Below are 13,032 nucleotides of genomic sequence, written 5' to 3'. Positions count from 1 at the left end.
CCCCGAGCCACCTCCCCACCCGTGGGGAGGAGGAAGCCGCAGCCCCAGGCCCCCAAGCGGTTCCCCCAGATTCCCAGCGGCCCAGAGGCCCCACGTCTACACGGTGCTGCCTGTGACGTCGTCTCCTGGTAGTTCTGATGACCCCGGGTAGTGCAGGGACCACCACGACAGCGCTCCTTCCCGAGGGTGGGGGCTCCCCAGTGTGGGCACACACGTCCCTGTATTACAGACGTGAAGACTGAGGCTGAGGCCTGCCAGGGCTCAGGTTAATGCCCTGGCAGGGGAAGGCACTGGAAGGGACAGAGGCACCAGCCAGGTGACCGCAGACCCCAGGGTGCCCAGCCTAGAGCCCTCCCTGGACCAGTCCGAGGAGGGGACATGTCCAAAGTTTCTGAGTAGCTGATTGCCAGGCCTTGGTGACAGGCTGTGAGGGGCAAGGAGGGCTCACCATGGCCTTTTGGGGTCTGACTGGGGATTGAGGGTGGTGGGCCCTCCCGGGGGATGGGGAGTGCAGAGGGCAAGGAGCGGTCAGCATTGGACGCACTGAGTGTGCGGTGCCTGCGGTCATCCGGGCAGACAGGACGCTGGGCGCCGGGACATGGGAAGAGAGGCCCGGGCTGAAGCTGGAGGTTGGAGAGGATCTGTGTGGCTGGGCGTGGGGGACACTCGGCCTGAGATGCGCAGGGGTGGGGCGGGGCGGGGTGCAAACCCGGGCCTGAGGGGCAGCCTGGGCACACTCAAGGGGTGCAGATGCAACAGAGCCGGGGTGGCAGAGATGGGGAAGGACACGGTGGGGCACAGGTGTGGGGGAGCCTGGGCGTCTGCTGTGACGGAGAGGTCGGGAGGAGTGTCTGGGGCTGGGGGCCAGGCGCCTGCAGCAAGCGGGCTGGGGTGGGGAGCGAGGAGGGGCAGGAGTCAGGGGCCGGGGCACTGCCAGCCCAGGCCTGACCAGGGTGCAGCTTGGGGGTTGGGGGGCGTGAGGGGCACAGGGAGGGTGGGAGCAGTCTTGGAGGGGTGGTGGGACAGAGCCACCCGGTATGTCTGGAAGGCCATCCATCTGAGGGCCAAGGGTAAACTGAGGCTCAGGCGGCCGGCTCGGTGAAGCTGGGTGCCCCGTGTGGAGAGGTCTCGGCCCAGGTGCCCCTCGGCAGGTCCTGGCTCTGCCGGATGGAGCCCACCTCACAGCCCTGTCATACTCTTGCCTCGTTGACAGGCCTGTTCCCTTGCTCATCACCCATGTCCCCTCGAGATGGTAGGCTCGGTGGGGCGGGACCATGTTGTCTTACACGCTGCTGTGAGGTGCTGGGAACAGGGCCGGGTGGCAGGAGAGGAAGGAAAGAGGGTGACGGGTGCATGCGTCGTGGGATGCTGTGGCTGGGTCTCGTCAGGAGTGGGCTGTCTGCGGGGTGGCAGGGTATAACCTGCGGCTGCGGGTGGGTGGCCAAGCTGGGGGAGGGAAGGTGGCGAAAGTCGCTGGTTCTGAGGCAGGGGGCTGGGGCTTAAGTGGCCACACGAGTGGACGGGTGATGCTTTCGTCTGGGATGAGAGGAGACTGACTTCAGGGGCTGCTGCCCCAACCCCAGCCCGACACTGTGCCTGCAGGGGGTCAGGCACAGGGGATGACATGGGAGAGCCCCCAGGAAGCTCATCACACCCCTGGGCCTGGCGGGGGGCACTGTGGGATCTGTGACTTCAGGGTGCTCGTGGTGGGGCAGTCAGGCACGCTGCCCGGAGGAGGAGGCTGGACGTGCGTGGGCAGCCGCGGGTGTTCTGCCTCTGGGCTCCCTTCTTGCTTGTCACTCTCCAGCCTCCTTGGGGAACCACTCTTGGGAGGCCCACCCCACCCTTCTCCGAGGTTCTCAAAATGCAGGCTACTCTTTATTTATTTTAAAAATGTAGCCCTGGGCAGGACTCCAGGAACGCTTGGTCGCAGTTCTCTGCCTGCACCCGTGGTGAGGCGGATGTTTACACACGGCCCAGGGCTGAAGAGCCCTCTGCCTGGTGCTGGGGAAGCTCCCGCCTGTCCCGGGATCCCGCACTGGCCTCTGGTCTGGGAGGCCCTGAGAACACGGGCTCTAGCCCAAGGTCCCACAGCACATCCAGGCATAGTCGGGGTTACCAGGCATGACACCTGGGGACTCCCCTCCTGCCCCCACCCCATGGTCTGGAGCGGGCACTGTCCACCCTCCCCCCCCCAATCCCACAGCAAACCCACCAGAAATTACCATCCAAAAGGGTGTTGGATCCGGGTGGTCCCCTGAGGGCGTGCACTTGTTCCAGCAAACTGACGGCCTGCTCCGGCCCCCCTCCAGCTTGGGCACCCCTCTGGGCGGAATTTTTCTGAGGGCTGTGGGGCCAGAGGGCAAGACGGGGGCAGTCCCTGCTTCCCAGGGGGAAGCGGAGGCTCAGGTGGGTAGTGGGCCCCTGGGGGCAGATGGAGGGGACCAGTAGCTAGGTCTGTGGGACAGCGGAGCCCCTGCCCACCCCACGGCACAGGCTGGTGCCCATCTTTGGGCCACAGCACCCTGGGCTTCATCGTCACTGTAGTGCGCGGTGACGGGGCAGCGCCCACCCAGAGTGCTGAAGAGCAGCTTGATTCTTGGCTCTGTTGTGGCGAACACCCTGCGGAGCGCCCCCGCGCCCCTCCCGGCGCACAGCAGCCCCCTTCTCTGCAGAGAGCAGCTCTCACGGCCCCACCTCAAAGCCGTGTCCTTCGGCCAGCAGCCCCTGCCCTCTGGGGCCCGGTCAGTAAAGGAAAGGGCCGTGGAGCGCGTGTGGACCTGCGGGCTCCTCTCCCGGTGCTGCGTGGCTACTGACAGGAGGTGGTCCCTGCCCGGGTAGAGTTCACAGCCAGTCCCCTGGGCGCAGCCCCCACACCCACACCCACACCCACCCCTCCACCTTGTGCCCAACTGATGACTATGCTCAAGTGAGCTGACTGCCACGGTTCAGAGGCCGGACTCTCCCGAGTCTGTTTTCTGAGCCTGGGGGCTCAGCATCTCGGGGTCCCCCAGTCTGTGGGGGAGAGAGCCTCAGGAGCGGGGCCTGAGGGCTTCCTGGAGGAAGGGGACACAGCAGGCTGGGGCTTTCCTGAGTTTCTGATGCTGTGTGCGGCCAGCTGGCCACTGTGGTGGCTGCTGCCTGGGCATGGGGCTTCCTGGCCCGTCCCCTCCCTGGCCCGGAGGTCACACAGCCAATTTGGGGAAAAGAGGTCTGGTCTAGGGTGTGCCACTGACACCTCTGGGCCTCAGAATCCCCACCCAGCGCTGTGGAGGAGCCGAAGTTGGGGCCCTTGTAAGCTTCCCCATCCAGAGGTCGGCTCGGAGAGGGAGGGCCGCCCTGTAAGCCGCCCCCAACACGAGCCAGGTTCTGGGGTCCAGACGTTTCTCCTCCCAGGTGACACCTCTGACATGGCGCTGCTGGAGGCTGACGGATGACCTGGGCCCGACTGGCTCAGTGTCAGTCCCTACGCCTGAGGGGCCGTCAGCCTCTAGTGCTGCCCACAGAGGGGTGTGTGTGTGTGTGTGCGCGCGCGTGTGTGCGCATGCAAGTGTGCGTGTGTGAGTCTGGCTAGGCGCATGCGGTGCACGCACAGCCCGACTGGCCGGCGCGGCCTCAGTTTCCCCGCGCTCAGCGCCGCGGCCCGGCCCGCCGCCGCGTGTCGTTTCAGCGCGCTGCAGGAGCAGAAGGGCGAGCTGCGGAAGCGGCTGTCCTACACCACGCACAAGCTCGAGAAGCTCGAGACCGAGTTCGACTCCACGCGCCACTACCTGGAGATCGAGCTGCGGCGCGCGCAGGAGGAGCTCGAGAAGGTCACGGAGAAGCTGCGCAGGTGAGGGGGCGGGGCGGGGCCCCGGGGTCTCAGCGCAGAGCTCTGCCTCCCACCGATCTGGTGACCCCATTCGCAGATGGGGAGTCCCGGGCTCAATGAGGGCCAGCTCCTTTTCCAAAGTTGTACTTTGTGCCAAGAGCCACCAAACCAGGATCTTAACCCGGGTCTGGCTACTGCCAGGGACAGGCTCTTCCCACAGAAGCGGCCATCTCCAGACCCCGACTGGTCCGCCAGGGTCCCAGCCACGGTCCCCTGGGTCTTTGATAGGAAAAGTGATGTCTAGCCCTGGAGATGAGCCAGAGGTTAGGGACCTTGATGAACCAGAGGTTAGGGACCGATCCCTTGAGCAGCAAGTGAAGCGTGGATGAGGGACCCTGAGCAATTACTCCCTTAAAAACCAAACTTTTCTGGGGCTGGCCCGGTGGTGCAGCGGTTAAGTTTCACACGTTCCGCTTCGGCAGCCGGGGTTTGCTGGTTCAGATCCGGGGTGCGGACATGGCCCCGCTTTGCACACCATGCTGTGGTAGGCGTCCCACATATAAAGTAGAGGAAGATGGACACGGATGTTAGCTCAGGGCCAGTCTTCCTCAGCAAAAAGAGGAGGATTGGCAGCAGTTAGCTCAGGGCTAATCTTCCTCAAAAAAAAAAAAAAAAACTTTTCTGAAAACACTGTTCTGCACATTTTCCTAAAACATTACACACTTTCCAGCCTTCCTTTAGGAAGAACGCAAAGAGAAGGCAGACTTTGCTGCTGGGCCGGTTTATTTTAAATATTTATAGAGCACCGGCTGATGCCATGTCGAGACAGGAGTTGCCAGCAGGGCTGGCTGTCCCTTCAGGGCCCATCCTGCTGGGCCTTCTGGGTGTCCCCATAGAGTCCTGTGGGAACCAGGCTTGGGCAGCGCTGTCAGACCTCGGTGAAGGTCCCAGCTCTGCCGCTTCCTGCTGTAGGCACCTCTAGCCTCAGTTTCCCCATTAGTGAGACAGGAGGCAATAACACTACACGCAGGTTGCCGAGAGGATGGAGTCTGTCCCGAGCTCCCTTCCGCTGTCACACTGCGTGGCAGCAGTGGAAGCAGAGCGCCCGATTTTGCCCCGCACTCGCCTCCACCTTCCCGTCTTCCAGGGGAACCAAGTCTCCAGCACTCATCCCGGGCCCATCGCATGGTCAGTCTTAAGGCCTGTAAGAGCTGTGTGTAAAACGCCAGTACACTGGCTCTGAGTGAGGACCTGACTGAGTCGCCTGTGAATGACAGGGCTCCCCCTCTCATCTCCCAGGGGTCCTGGACCCTGACCCAGGAAAGGCCTCAGCAGGTTAGCTGAGATCGACGCTTTCTGCTGTGTGCAGAGGGGCAATCAGACCAGGGTGGGCCAGCGCATGGGCTCAGGGGGCCTGCTTTCAGCCCCGCCCTGCTCATCCAGCCGGTCGCTGGAGGGGTCATGGGAGGCTCAAGGCTCGCACCGGTGACCCATTGCCTCCTCCTCCAGGATTCAGAGCAACTACATGGCGCTGCAAAGGATCAACCAGGAGCTGGAGGACAAGCTGTACCGCATGGTGAGGCCCCCGCCCCACGGCCCTCAGCTCTGGACCCCGGGGGAGCCACCCTGCCCATGCAGGAGCCAGGTCACAGGCCTTGTTTCCTGACCTCCTGCCCCTTGGGTCCCACCCCTTTCTGCACCGAATGGGAGGGTGCTGTCAGGACAAGGGAGTGGTAGGGTTCAGAGCTGCCCCGTGAGCCTCAGCAGCAGGCGGTGCATGCTGAGCTGGAGGCGTGAGTGGGAGAGAGGACGCGCATGCACTGGGGACCGCCAGCCAAGAGACCCAGACCTGGGAGGACGGAGGCCTGAGTTCGGGCCCCGGGTGAGCCAAAGCTGGGTTTGAGCCCCCACGGCGCCTCTCTCAGGACCCCTCCCTCTTACCATGAGGAATAAACGAGACCGGGCCGTGCCTGGCCCGGGGCAGGGCGGGCAGAGACCCTCCTGGAGACCCCCCCATCTGCAGACAGCCGGCACAGCTGCGTTTCTCTCTGTTGGTGGGGCTGGGGAGCCCTCGGTGTGAAGAAATAGAAGTGGTGGAGGTGGGCCCCCTGGTCCCCTCTGACCTCAGAGCTCGCCCTCGAGGACGGGTGGGCCGTTTCTGGCACCTCCCTCCACCGAGAGAGAAGTTCCCTCTTTTTAGTGGTTGCAAGCTTATTTTGCTTTTGGAAATCAGAAATGGCTGTTCGACGCCTGCCTGTCTTCCAGCTGCTGGCGGGAGCTGGGGTGGCTCTGCTAGGCCCCTGGACAAGGGCCCTTTCCTTTCTGAGCCTCAGTTTCCCAATCTGTCCAGTGAGATGGGCCAGGCTTCGGGCTGAGCACAAACTATCTTCTCTCGGTCCTCACCCCAGCCTCCCAGGAGGAGGACGTGACTCCTGTGGTGCAGATGAGAAACTGAGGCTCAGGCAGGCCGTGACGTGCCCGAGGCCATCTGGCTTGTCAGTGGTGGCGCGGGATTTGAACTTGGGGGGGGGGTCTGTGCTCTGACCTCTGCACTCCCTAGCCCTCCAAACACCTCATCATTATCGGCTGCAAGAGGGCACGCGTGTGGCCTAATGGCACAGCGGGGCTTGAGCCCCAGGCCTTGGCTGACGGCTGACCACCCCCACCACTGCCCTGCCCCCCGCAGGGCCAGCACTATGAGGAAGAGAAGCGAGCGCTGAGCCATGAGATCGTCGCCCTCAACAGCCACCTGCTGGAGGCCAAGGTGACCATCGACAAGCTCTCGGAGGACAACGTGAGTGTCAGGCCATTCCGACCCCAAGGGGCCAGGCCCAGGCACTACGGCCCCGGGCTCGGGGGGCTGGCCCAGCGGCAGGTGGATGGACAGGGCGGTCAGGGCCTCCAGGAGCACCTGGGCAGTCGGGGAGGACAGGGGCTGCCTCCCCAGAGATGCACCGCCGAGGGCGTCCTGGAAGACCCTGGAAGGAAAGAGGACTCGAGGTAGGGAGCACTGGCCAGATCATCCTGTTCACGGCAGGCCTTGCTGACCCCGCTCAGCATTCCTGCCTTCAGCCAGCCCCAGGGGCATCAGAGCTGTGTGGCCACCCGTGGGGCCCCACTTTCAGGGCCGTGGGACATGGGCCCGGCTGCCCTCCACCGACTCCTGACAGCTGACCCCACACTCACTAATTCCGTCAGACCCTACTGGGCTCTGAGAATATGGTGTGAACAACACAGGCAGAAACATCCCTGCCCACGTGGAGTTTACATCCGAGCCGGGCAGACAGACGGAAAACAAGCGAGATGCGCATCCATGCGCTGTGTCAGAAGTGCTAAATGCCGCGGAGAAAATAAAGCAGGGAGCGTGCGAGGGAGCTGCCAGTTGCAGGGGTAGCACATTTCAAGAGGGCGCTCCTGGGAGAGGCTGCAGCAGCCCAGACCCGAAGGTGGCAAGGGAGCTGGCCACGGGATGTCCCAGAAGAGCGTTCCTTCCAGGCAGAAAGAACCACGGTGGCGAAGGTGGGCCTGGGTAGTTCGAAGAAGAGCAAGGCGGTGCGAGTGGGCTCTTGGCAGGAAGGAGGCCCAGGGTCTGAGGTCAGAAAGATGAGGCCACAGTGTATAGGCTCCCGGAGGAAGCTGGGTTTTATTCTGAGTGAAACAGGGAGCCACTGAAGGTTCTTGAAGAGAGGAGTCACAGGACTGGACTTGGACTTCTGCTGGGCTCACAGGGCTGCTGCTGGGAACAGACTGTAGGGGACGAGGGCAGGAGCAGGGAGACCGAGGAGGAGACTGGCAGCAATCCGGGGGAAGGACGTTGGGGCTCGGCCCGCATGGCGGCCGTGGAGGTGGGGAGAAGGGCTGCGATTCTGGTTATATTTTGAGGATGGAACCAACAGGATTGACCAAGATTTTGGATGTAGGGTGTGAGAGAAAGAGACGGGTCCTGCCGTCTCCTGAGCTGGGGATGCCGGGGGAGGAGCAGGCGTGGGGACAGCAGGAGCTGGGTTCCACAGTGCGCTGGACGTCCAGGAGGAGATGCTGGGAAGACATTGGGACACTGGAGATTGGGGTCTGGAGTTCAAGGCCGAGATCAGCATGCTCTCGGCATTCAAGGCCGCAGATGGGTTGGGATCACCGAGGAGCCCTGCAGATGAGAAGAAGGGAGGCCCCAGGACAGGGCGGCTGCCAGCCGTCTGTCAACCACCCAGCGGCAGACCTGGGCTGGCTGGGCAGCCCCTGCAGTCCTCTGATGCCAGTGGCAGCCAGTCGTGGGCCTCACAGGGGTCAGTTCTCAGCTCTCAGCCAACTCTGCCCTTCCCAGGAGGCCCATGGAGGCAAGGGGGCTGGGGACCCAGGTTCCCTCCACTGTGCAGGCCAAGTGGGGCAGCAGCCTCAGCCGAGAAGGAGGAGGTGGGGGGGGCTCCAGGTCCAGGGCGGGGGGATAACGAGGGCGCCCACACCTTCAACAGCGGGCCTGAGCCGCAGCACACCTGGTCCTAGTTGAGCTGAGGCCTGGGAGCAGGTGGGCCCCAGATTCCTCACTGTCAGAGCCCTCAGGCCGAGGGTCCCTGGGTGGGGCAGGAGTGAAGGCCCAGCCACAGGCACATGCAACAGAGATTTTCCAAAGACGAGACCCAGTCCCCTCCATTCCTACTGTTTGCATCTGTTTTCAGCTCAGGAGGCTGAGCCGGGCCCCGCCTCGACCTGGGGTCACACAGGCCCTCTGTCCCACTCTCCCTGACCCTCGCCCAGCCCTGCAGCCACTCCCATTGCCAGGCCATGCTCTGAGCACGCGGCGTGGGCAGCCAGCCTGGGACTGGGGGTGGCAGGCGCTGCAGCTCCCTCCTCATCCTTATGCCAGCACTGTGCCCTCAGTTCTCTTTGGAGGGACTTGGGAGGCCGAGGGACGGGCAGACCAGGCCTGTCACCATGCCTGGGGCCTCCGAGAGTTCAAGAACCGTTGAGTCCTTCTACCCCTGCCCCCACTTTGTGGGAGGGTCCCATCTGGGGCAGCCGCAGGACTGCCTGGCAGGGCCCCCTTCATGCCCCGGCAGCTCCGGGTCAGAGCCGAGGCCCCCATTCTGCAGGCAAGATTGTGAGGCCCAGAGAGGGTCCTTGTCCCGCCACCCACATAGCCACTCTGCCCACCGGCTCTCTGTGTTGGCCCCTGGGCGCCAGTCAGGGCGGCAGGGACCTGGGCAAGGGGCAGGCCTGCGCCAAACGCCTTCTCTTGTCTTCCAGGAACTCTATAGGCAGGACTGCAGCCTGGCGGCCCAGCTGCTGCAGTGCAGCCAGACCTACGGCAGGGTCCATAAGGTGTCCGAGGTAACGTGGGCCCGCCCTGCCAGCCGCCCGCGCCACTGGGGCATGGCCTCTCCCCACCCCCAGGGGGAGGCGCTGGGTGAGCCTGCGGCCTCTGCCCCCGGCGCCCCCGCAGCCTTTCTGAGAGGTGCTGGAAGGGCCACCCCACGCACACTCCACCCGGTGTGGACAGCCGCCCATTCCCCCCGGTTTCCTCTGCCGGCTGCTCCTTGTCCCGGCTCCATGCCCCCCCCACACCGTCCTCGGAGCACTGATGGGGCAGAGTGACCCAGTGTGAGCCTCACAGAAACCCTGCAGTTCGGTTTGGGCACAATGACTGGCCAAGGCCACAGGGCTCTCTGGTGCCAAAGCCAGGCTGCCCCTCTCTCCACGCTCTCCCGTCATCCAGGCCTCCGTCGGTGTCCCCTCTCCCTGGGCCACCCCTGAGACACTCTCAAATAGATCAAACAGTAGTGGGATGTCCCCACAGGCACCAGGCGCTCCTGCGGAACCTGCTGGGCCCCTGGCCCTGGATCTTTGTTGCATCTGTTTCTGAGTCTGTGTGTTCAGGAGCCCCCAGGCCACATGGCTGGGGGGTGGGGGGAGCAAGTGAATCCCTCAGGGGAGGAAATGCGGGGGCTGCGGCGGGGGGGTGGGGGGAGTACAGGTGACCAGGGGCCCTGAGGCGTCCTGGGCCCCGGCTCCAGCTGGGGAGCCCGGCGCAGCTCCCTCCTGGTCCACCTGCCGGGAGTCCGCGGCAGCTGCGGTCCCGGGCTGACTGCCGCCCCTGTCGCCGCCCCGCCCCGCCGCAGCTGCCCTCGGAGTTCCAGGAGCGCGTGAGCCTGCACATGGAGAAGCACGGCTGCAGCTTGCCCTCGCCGCTCTGCCACCCGGCCTACGCAGACAGCGTCCCCACCTGCGTCATCGCCAAGGTGCTGGAGAAGCCCGACCCCGCCAGCCTGTCCTCCCGCCTGTCCGACGCCTCGGGCCGCGACCTGGCCTTCGGCGACTGCGGCGAGAAGCCGGGCGCGCGGCCCCCCTACAAGGGCGACATCTACTGCAGCGACACGGCCCTCTACTGCCCCGAGGAGCGGCGGCGCGACCGGCGGCCCAGCGTGGACGCGCCCGGGACCGACGTGGGCTTCCTGCGGGCCCAGAACTCCACCGACAGCGCGGCCGACGAGGAGGACGAGGCCGAGGCGGCCGCCTTCCCCGCCGCCTTCCGGCACGAGGCCTTCCCGGCCTACGCAGCCTCGCTGCCCACGTCCAGCTCCTACTCGAGCTTCAGCGCCACGTCGGAGGAGAAGGAGCCGGCGCCGGCGGGCACGCTCCCCGCCGCGCAGCAGGCCCTGTACCGGCCCGGCCGCGACGAGCTCTTCGAGCGCGCGCCGCCCGCCGCCGCCGCCTTCCAGGGCAGCCCGCGCTTCGCCAAGGCCGCGGCCGCCGTGGCCGCGCCGCTCGAGGCCGAGGTGGCCCCGGGCTTCGCGCGGACCGTGTCGCCCTACCCGGCCGAGCCCTTCCGCTTCCCGGCGTCGCCGGGCCCGCGCCAGGCGCTCATGCCGCCCAACCTGTGGAGCCTGCGCGCGCAGCCGGGGGCGGCGCGGCTGCCCGGCGAGGACGCGCGCGCGCGCTGGCGGCCGCTGAGCGTGGAGGACGTGGGCGCCTACCCGGTCCCCGCGCCCGCGGCCGGCCGCGCGTCGCCCTGCAGCTTCTCGGAACGCTACTACGGCGGCGAGGGCGCCGAGGGCCGCGCCAGCCCGCGCTACGCCGCCTACAAGGCCGACAGCTTCCCCGAGGGCGCCGAGCTGGCGCGCGGCCGCCGCGCCGAGCCCTGCTTCCTCCGCGCGGCCGCCGACCGCAGCCTGAGCCCCGGCCGCGCGGCCGACCCGCTGCCCGGCTACGCGCCCGGGGACGCGCCCGGCGACAGGCTGTGCGCGGCGGCCGGCAGCCCCGAGCCCGAGCGCAGCCCGCACAGCTCCAGGGACTCCCTGGAGCCCAGCTCCATGGAGGCCTCCCCGGAGATGCTCCCGGCCGCGCGCCTCAGCCCGCAGCCGGCCTTCGCGCGGACTGGCGGCGCGGGGCTCAGCCGCAAGGACAGCCTCACGAAGGCCCAGCTCTACGGAACCTTGCTCAACTGAGCGCCGCCCGGCCCGGCCCGGCCCGGCCCGGGGCCAGCCTCGCCCCCGCCCCGCCCCCCGGCCCCGCCGCCAGGCCCCTCTCGTGCACCTGCCCCCGGCGAGCCGGCCGAGAGCAGGGCCCGCCCCGCGTTGTCGCGTCCGCCCCAGCCCCGCCACGGTGGAACTGCCCCCAGAACGTTTTTCACATTCCAGCGTCCCTCCCCACCTGAGATGAGCATTCCCCCCTTTTATAAAGTGAAACTATTTTTATAGAGAAAAAGGGTCTTTCTTAACGCACTTGGCCTCCAGCTCCCTGGATGGCAGCCTTGGCGTTTTCAACACAAAGCTCCTTTATTTTTCGGATGAGGGCAAGTGGGGCTTGCCCCTTGGAGGGAAGGACGGTGTCCTACGGAGACACCCCGGTGAGCCAGTGACAAGGGAACCCCGAAGCTCTGTCCACAAAGAGGGGAACTGGAACGGGTGAAGGGATGGGAAACGTTTTAAACTGTTTTCGCCGTGTGGCCGACACCCCCCGAGCTCTCCCGTGGTCCGTCGTCCCGAGTGGGGCCGGTGCTCGTCCCCCAGTGTCCCGCTCCCTGGCACCACCTCGCTCTACCTCAGACGTATGAGGCCCTCTGACTCCCGGTTTCTGTGGCTTGCTTTCCTGTCGTCCGCCATGCATGCCCTGTCTCCGTTAGTACTGTATTTTGCATTCATTAATAAAAGACATCGGTGGAAAGAATCTGGGTCTGGGCTGTTTCTTCTCCCCACTGCCTTCTGATCACAGGGACATGTGGCCCTGGTGTCCTTCCCCGTCTTCTCTCTGCGGCCGAGGCGTCTCCTGACCCTGATGCTCCTGCCCCCACCGGGCATGTGTCGGGTTTGAATTGCCATTGTCTGACCCGCTACACTTATGAGAGCCTTTTAGACGGTGTTCCTTTACCTTATCCCACACATTTCTACTCCCTCATTCATTCCCACATCTGACTTTGCTTCTGCATAAGGATTCCCTAGGATTCCTTTAGGGCGGCTCTCCTGGTGAGATTCTCCCAGCTTTTATTTCTCTGAAGATGTCTTTGCCCGTTTTTGAAGGACATTCTCACTGGGGAGGATGTGAGCAGGTGGTCCCTTTGCCCCAGCACACAGAGATGCCACCTGCGCTGTTCTCTGGCTTCCCCTGGGGTGCAGCCTCGCCAGCTCTCCCTCCGGGAGCTGTTCCCCTGGTGGTCATCTGTCTTTTTCTCCCAGCTGCTCAGGACCATCCCTTTCACTTTGGTTTTCTGCAGTTTCCCTGAGGTGTGTCTTGTGGGGTTATCCTTCTTGGGCGTTCACAGGGACTCTTGGATCTGTGGATTGATGTATTTCATCAGTTCTAGGACATTCTCAACTATCCTTTTTTCTCTGCCGTTTTCTCCCTTCTCTCGCCCTGGGATGCCGTTGGAGCAATGGCAGACCCTCTCACTGTATCCTCTTCGTCTCTTCTGCATGGGCCCCATTTTCATCTTGCCATAGTGAGTCTGCGTCATTGGTCTGCCATTTCACTAATTCTCTTCTGCTGTACCCACTCAGCTGCCAAACACAGCCTCTGACTTTTTAGCTTTAGTTATTAATGTTTCCCATTTCTAGAAGTTCTGTGCAGTTGTACACATCCACTATGCTACTTTGATAGTCTCCTATGCCCTAGAGCTGTTTCCAAGCTTGTCCTTTATTTCCTTCAACACCGTGGGCACAGCTGGTTCAACGTCTGGGTCTGGGGCTTCCTTCCATCATGTGGGGCCCATGCAGATCTGTTTCTCTGGGTTC

General features: G+C 64.5%; 1 protein-coding gene across 4 annotated transcripts in view; it reads left to right on the top strand.

The window, feature by feature from the left end:
• Positions 1 to 11,971, top strand: part of BEGAIN (brain enriched guanylate kinase associated) — a 48,090-nt gene extending 36,119 nt beyond the window's left edge. For all 4 annotated transcript variants that reach the window (XM_070249476.1, XM_023628393.2, XM_070249474.1 and 1 more), the window contains 5 exons: positions 3,671 to 3,832; positions 5,321 to 5,387; positions 6,498 to 6,605; positions 9,053 to 9,136; positions 9,925 to 11,971. In XM_070249476.1, coding sequence (XP_070105577.1) covers positions 5,337 to 5,387; positions 6,498 to 6,605; positions 9,053 to 9,136; positions 9,925 to 11,250 — 1,569 coding nt within the window. In that variant the 5' untranslated portion in view covers positions 3,671 to 3,832; positions 5,321 to 5,336 and the 3' untranslated portion in view covers positions 11,251 to 11,971. The remainder of the gene's footprint in view (positions 1 to 3,670; positions 3,833 to 5,320; positions 5,388 to 6,497; positions 6,606 to 9,052; positions 9,137 to 9,924) is intronic.
• The last annotated feature ends 1,061 nt before the right edge of the window (positions 11,972 to 13,032 follow it).

The sequence above is a fragment of the Equus caballus genome, chromosome 24, assembly GCF_041296265.1.
Source record: "Equus caballus isolate H_3958 breed thoroughbred chromosome 24, TB-T2T, whole genome shotgun sequence".
Lineage (NCBI taxonomy): Eukaryota > Metazoa > Chordata > Mammalia > Perissodactyla > Equidae > Equus > Equus caballus.
The sequence above is the reverse complement of the archived record's forward strand: the minus strand, read 5'-3'. Positions and strand labels throughout refer to the sequence as shown.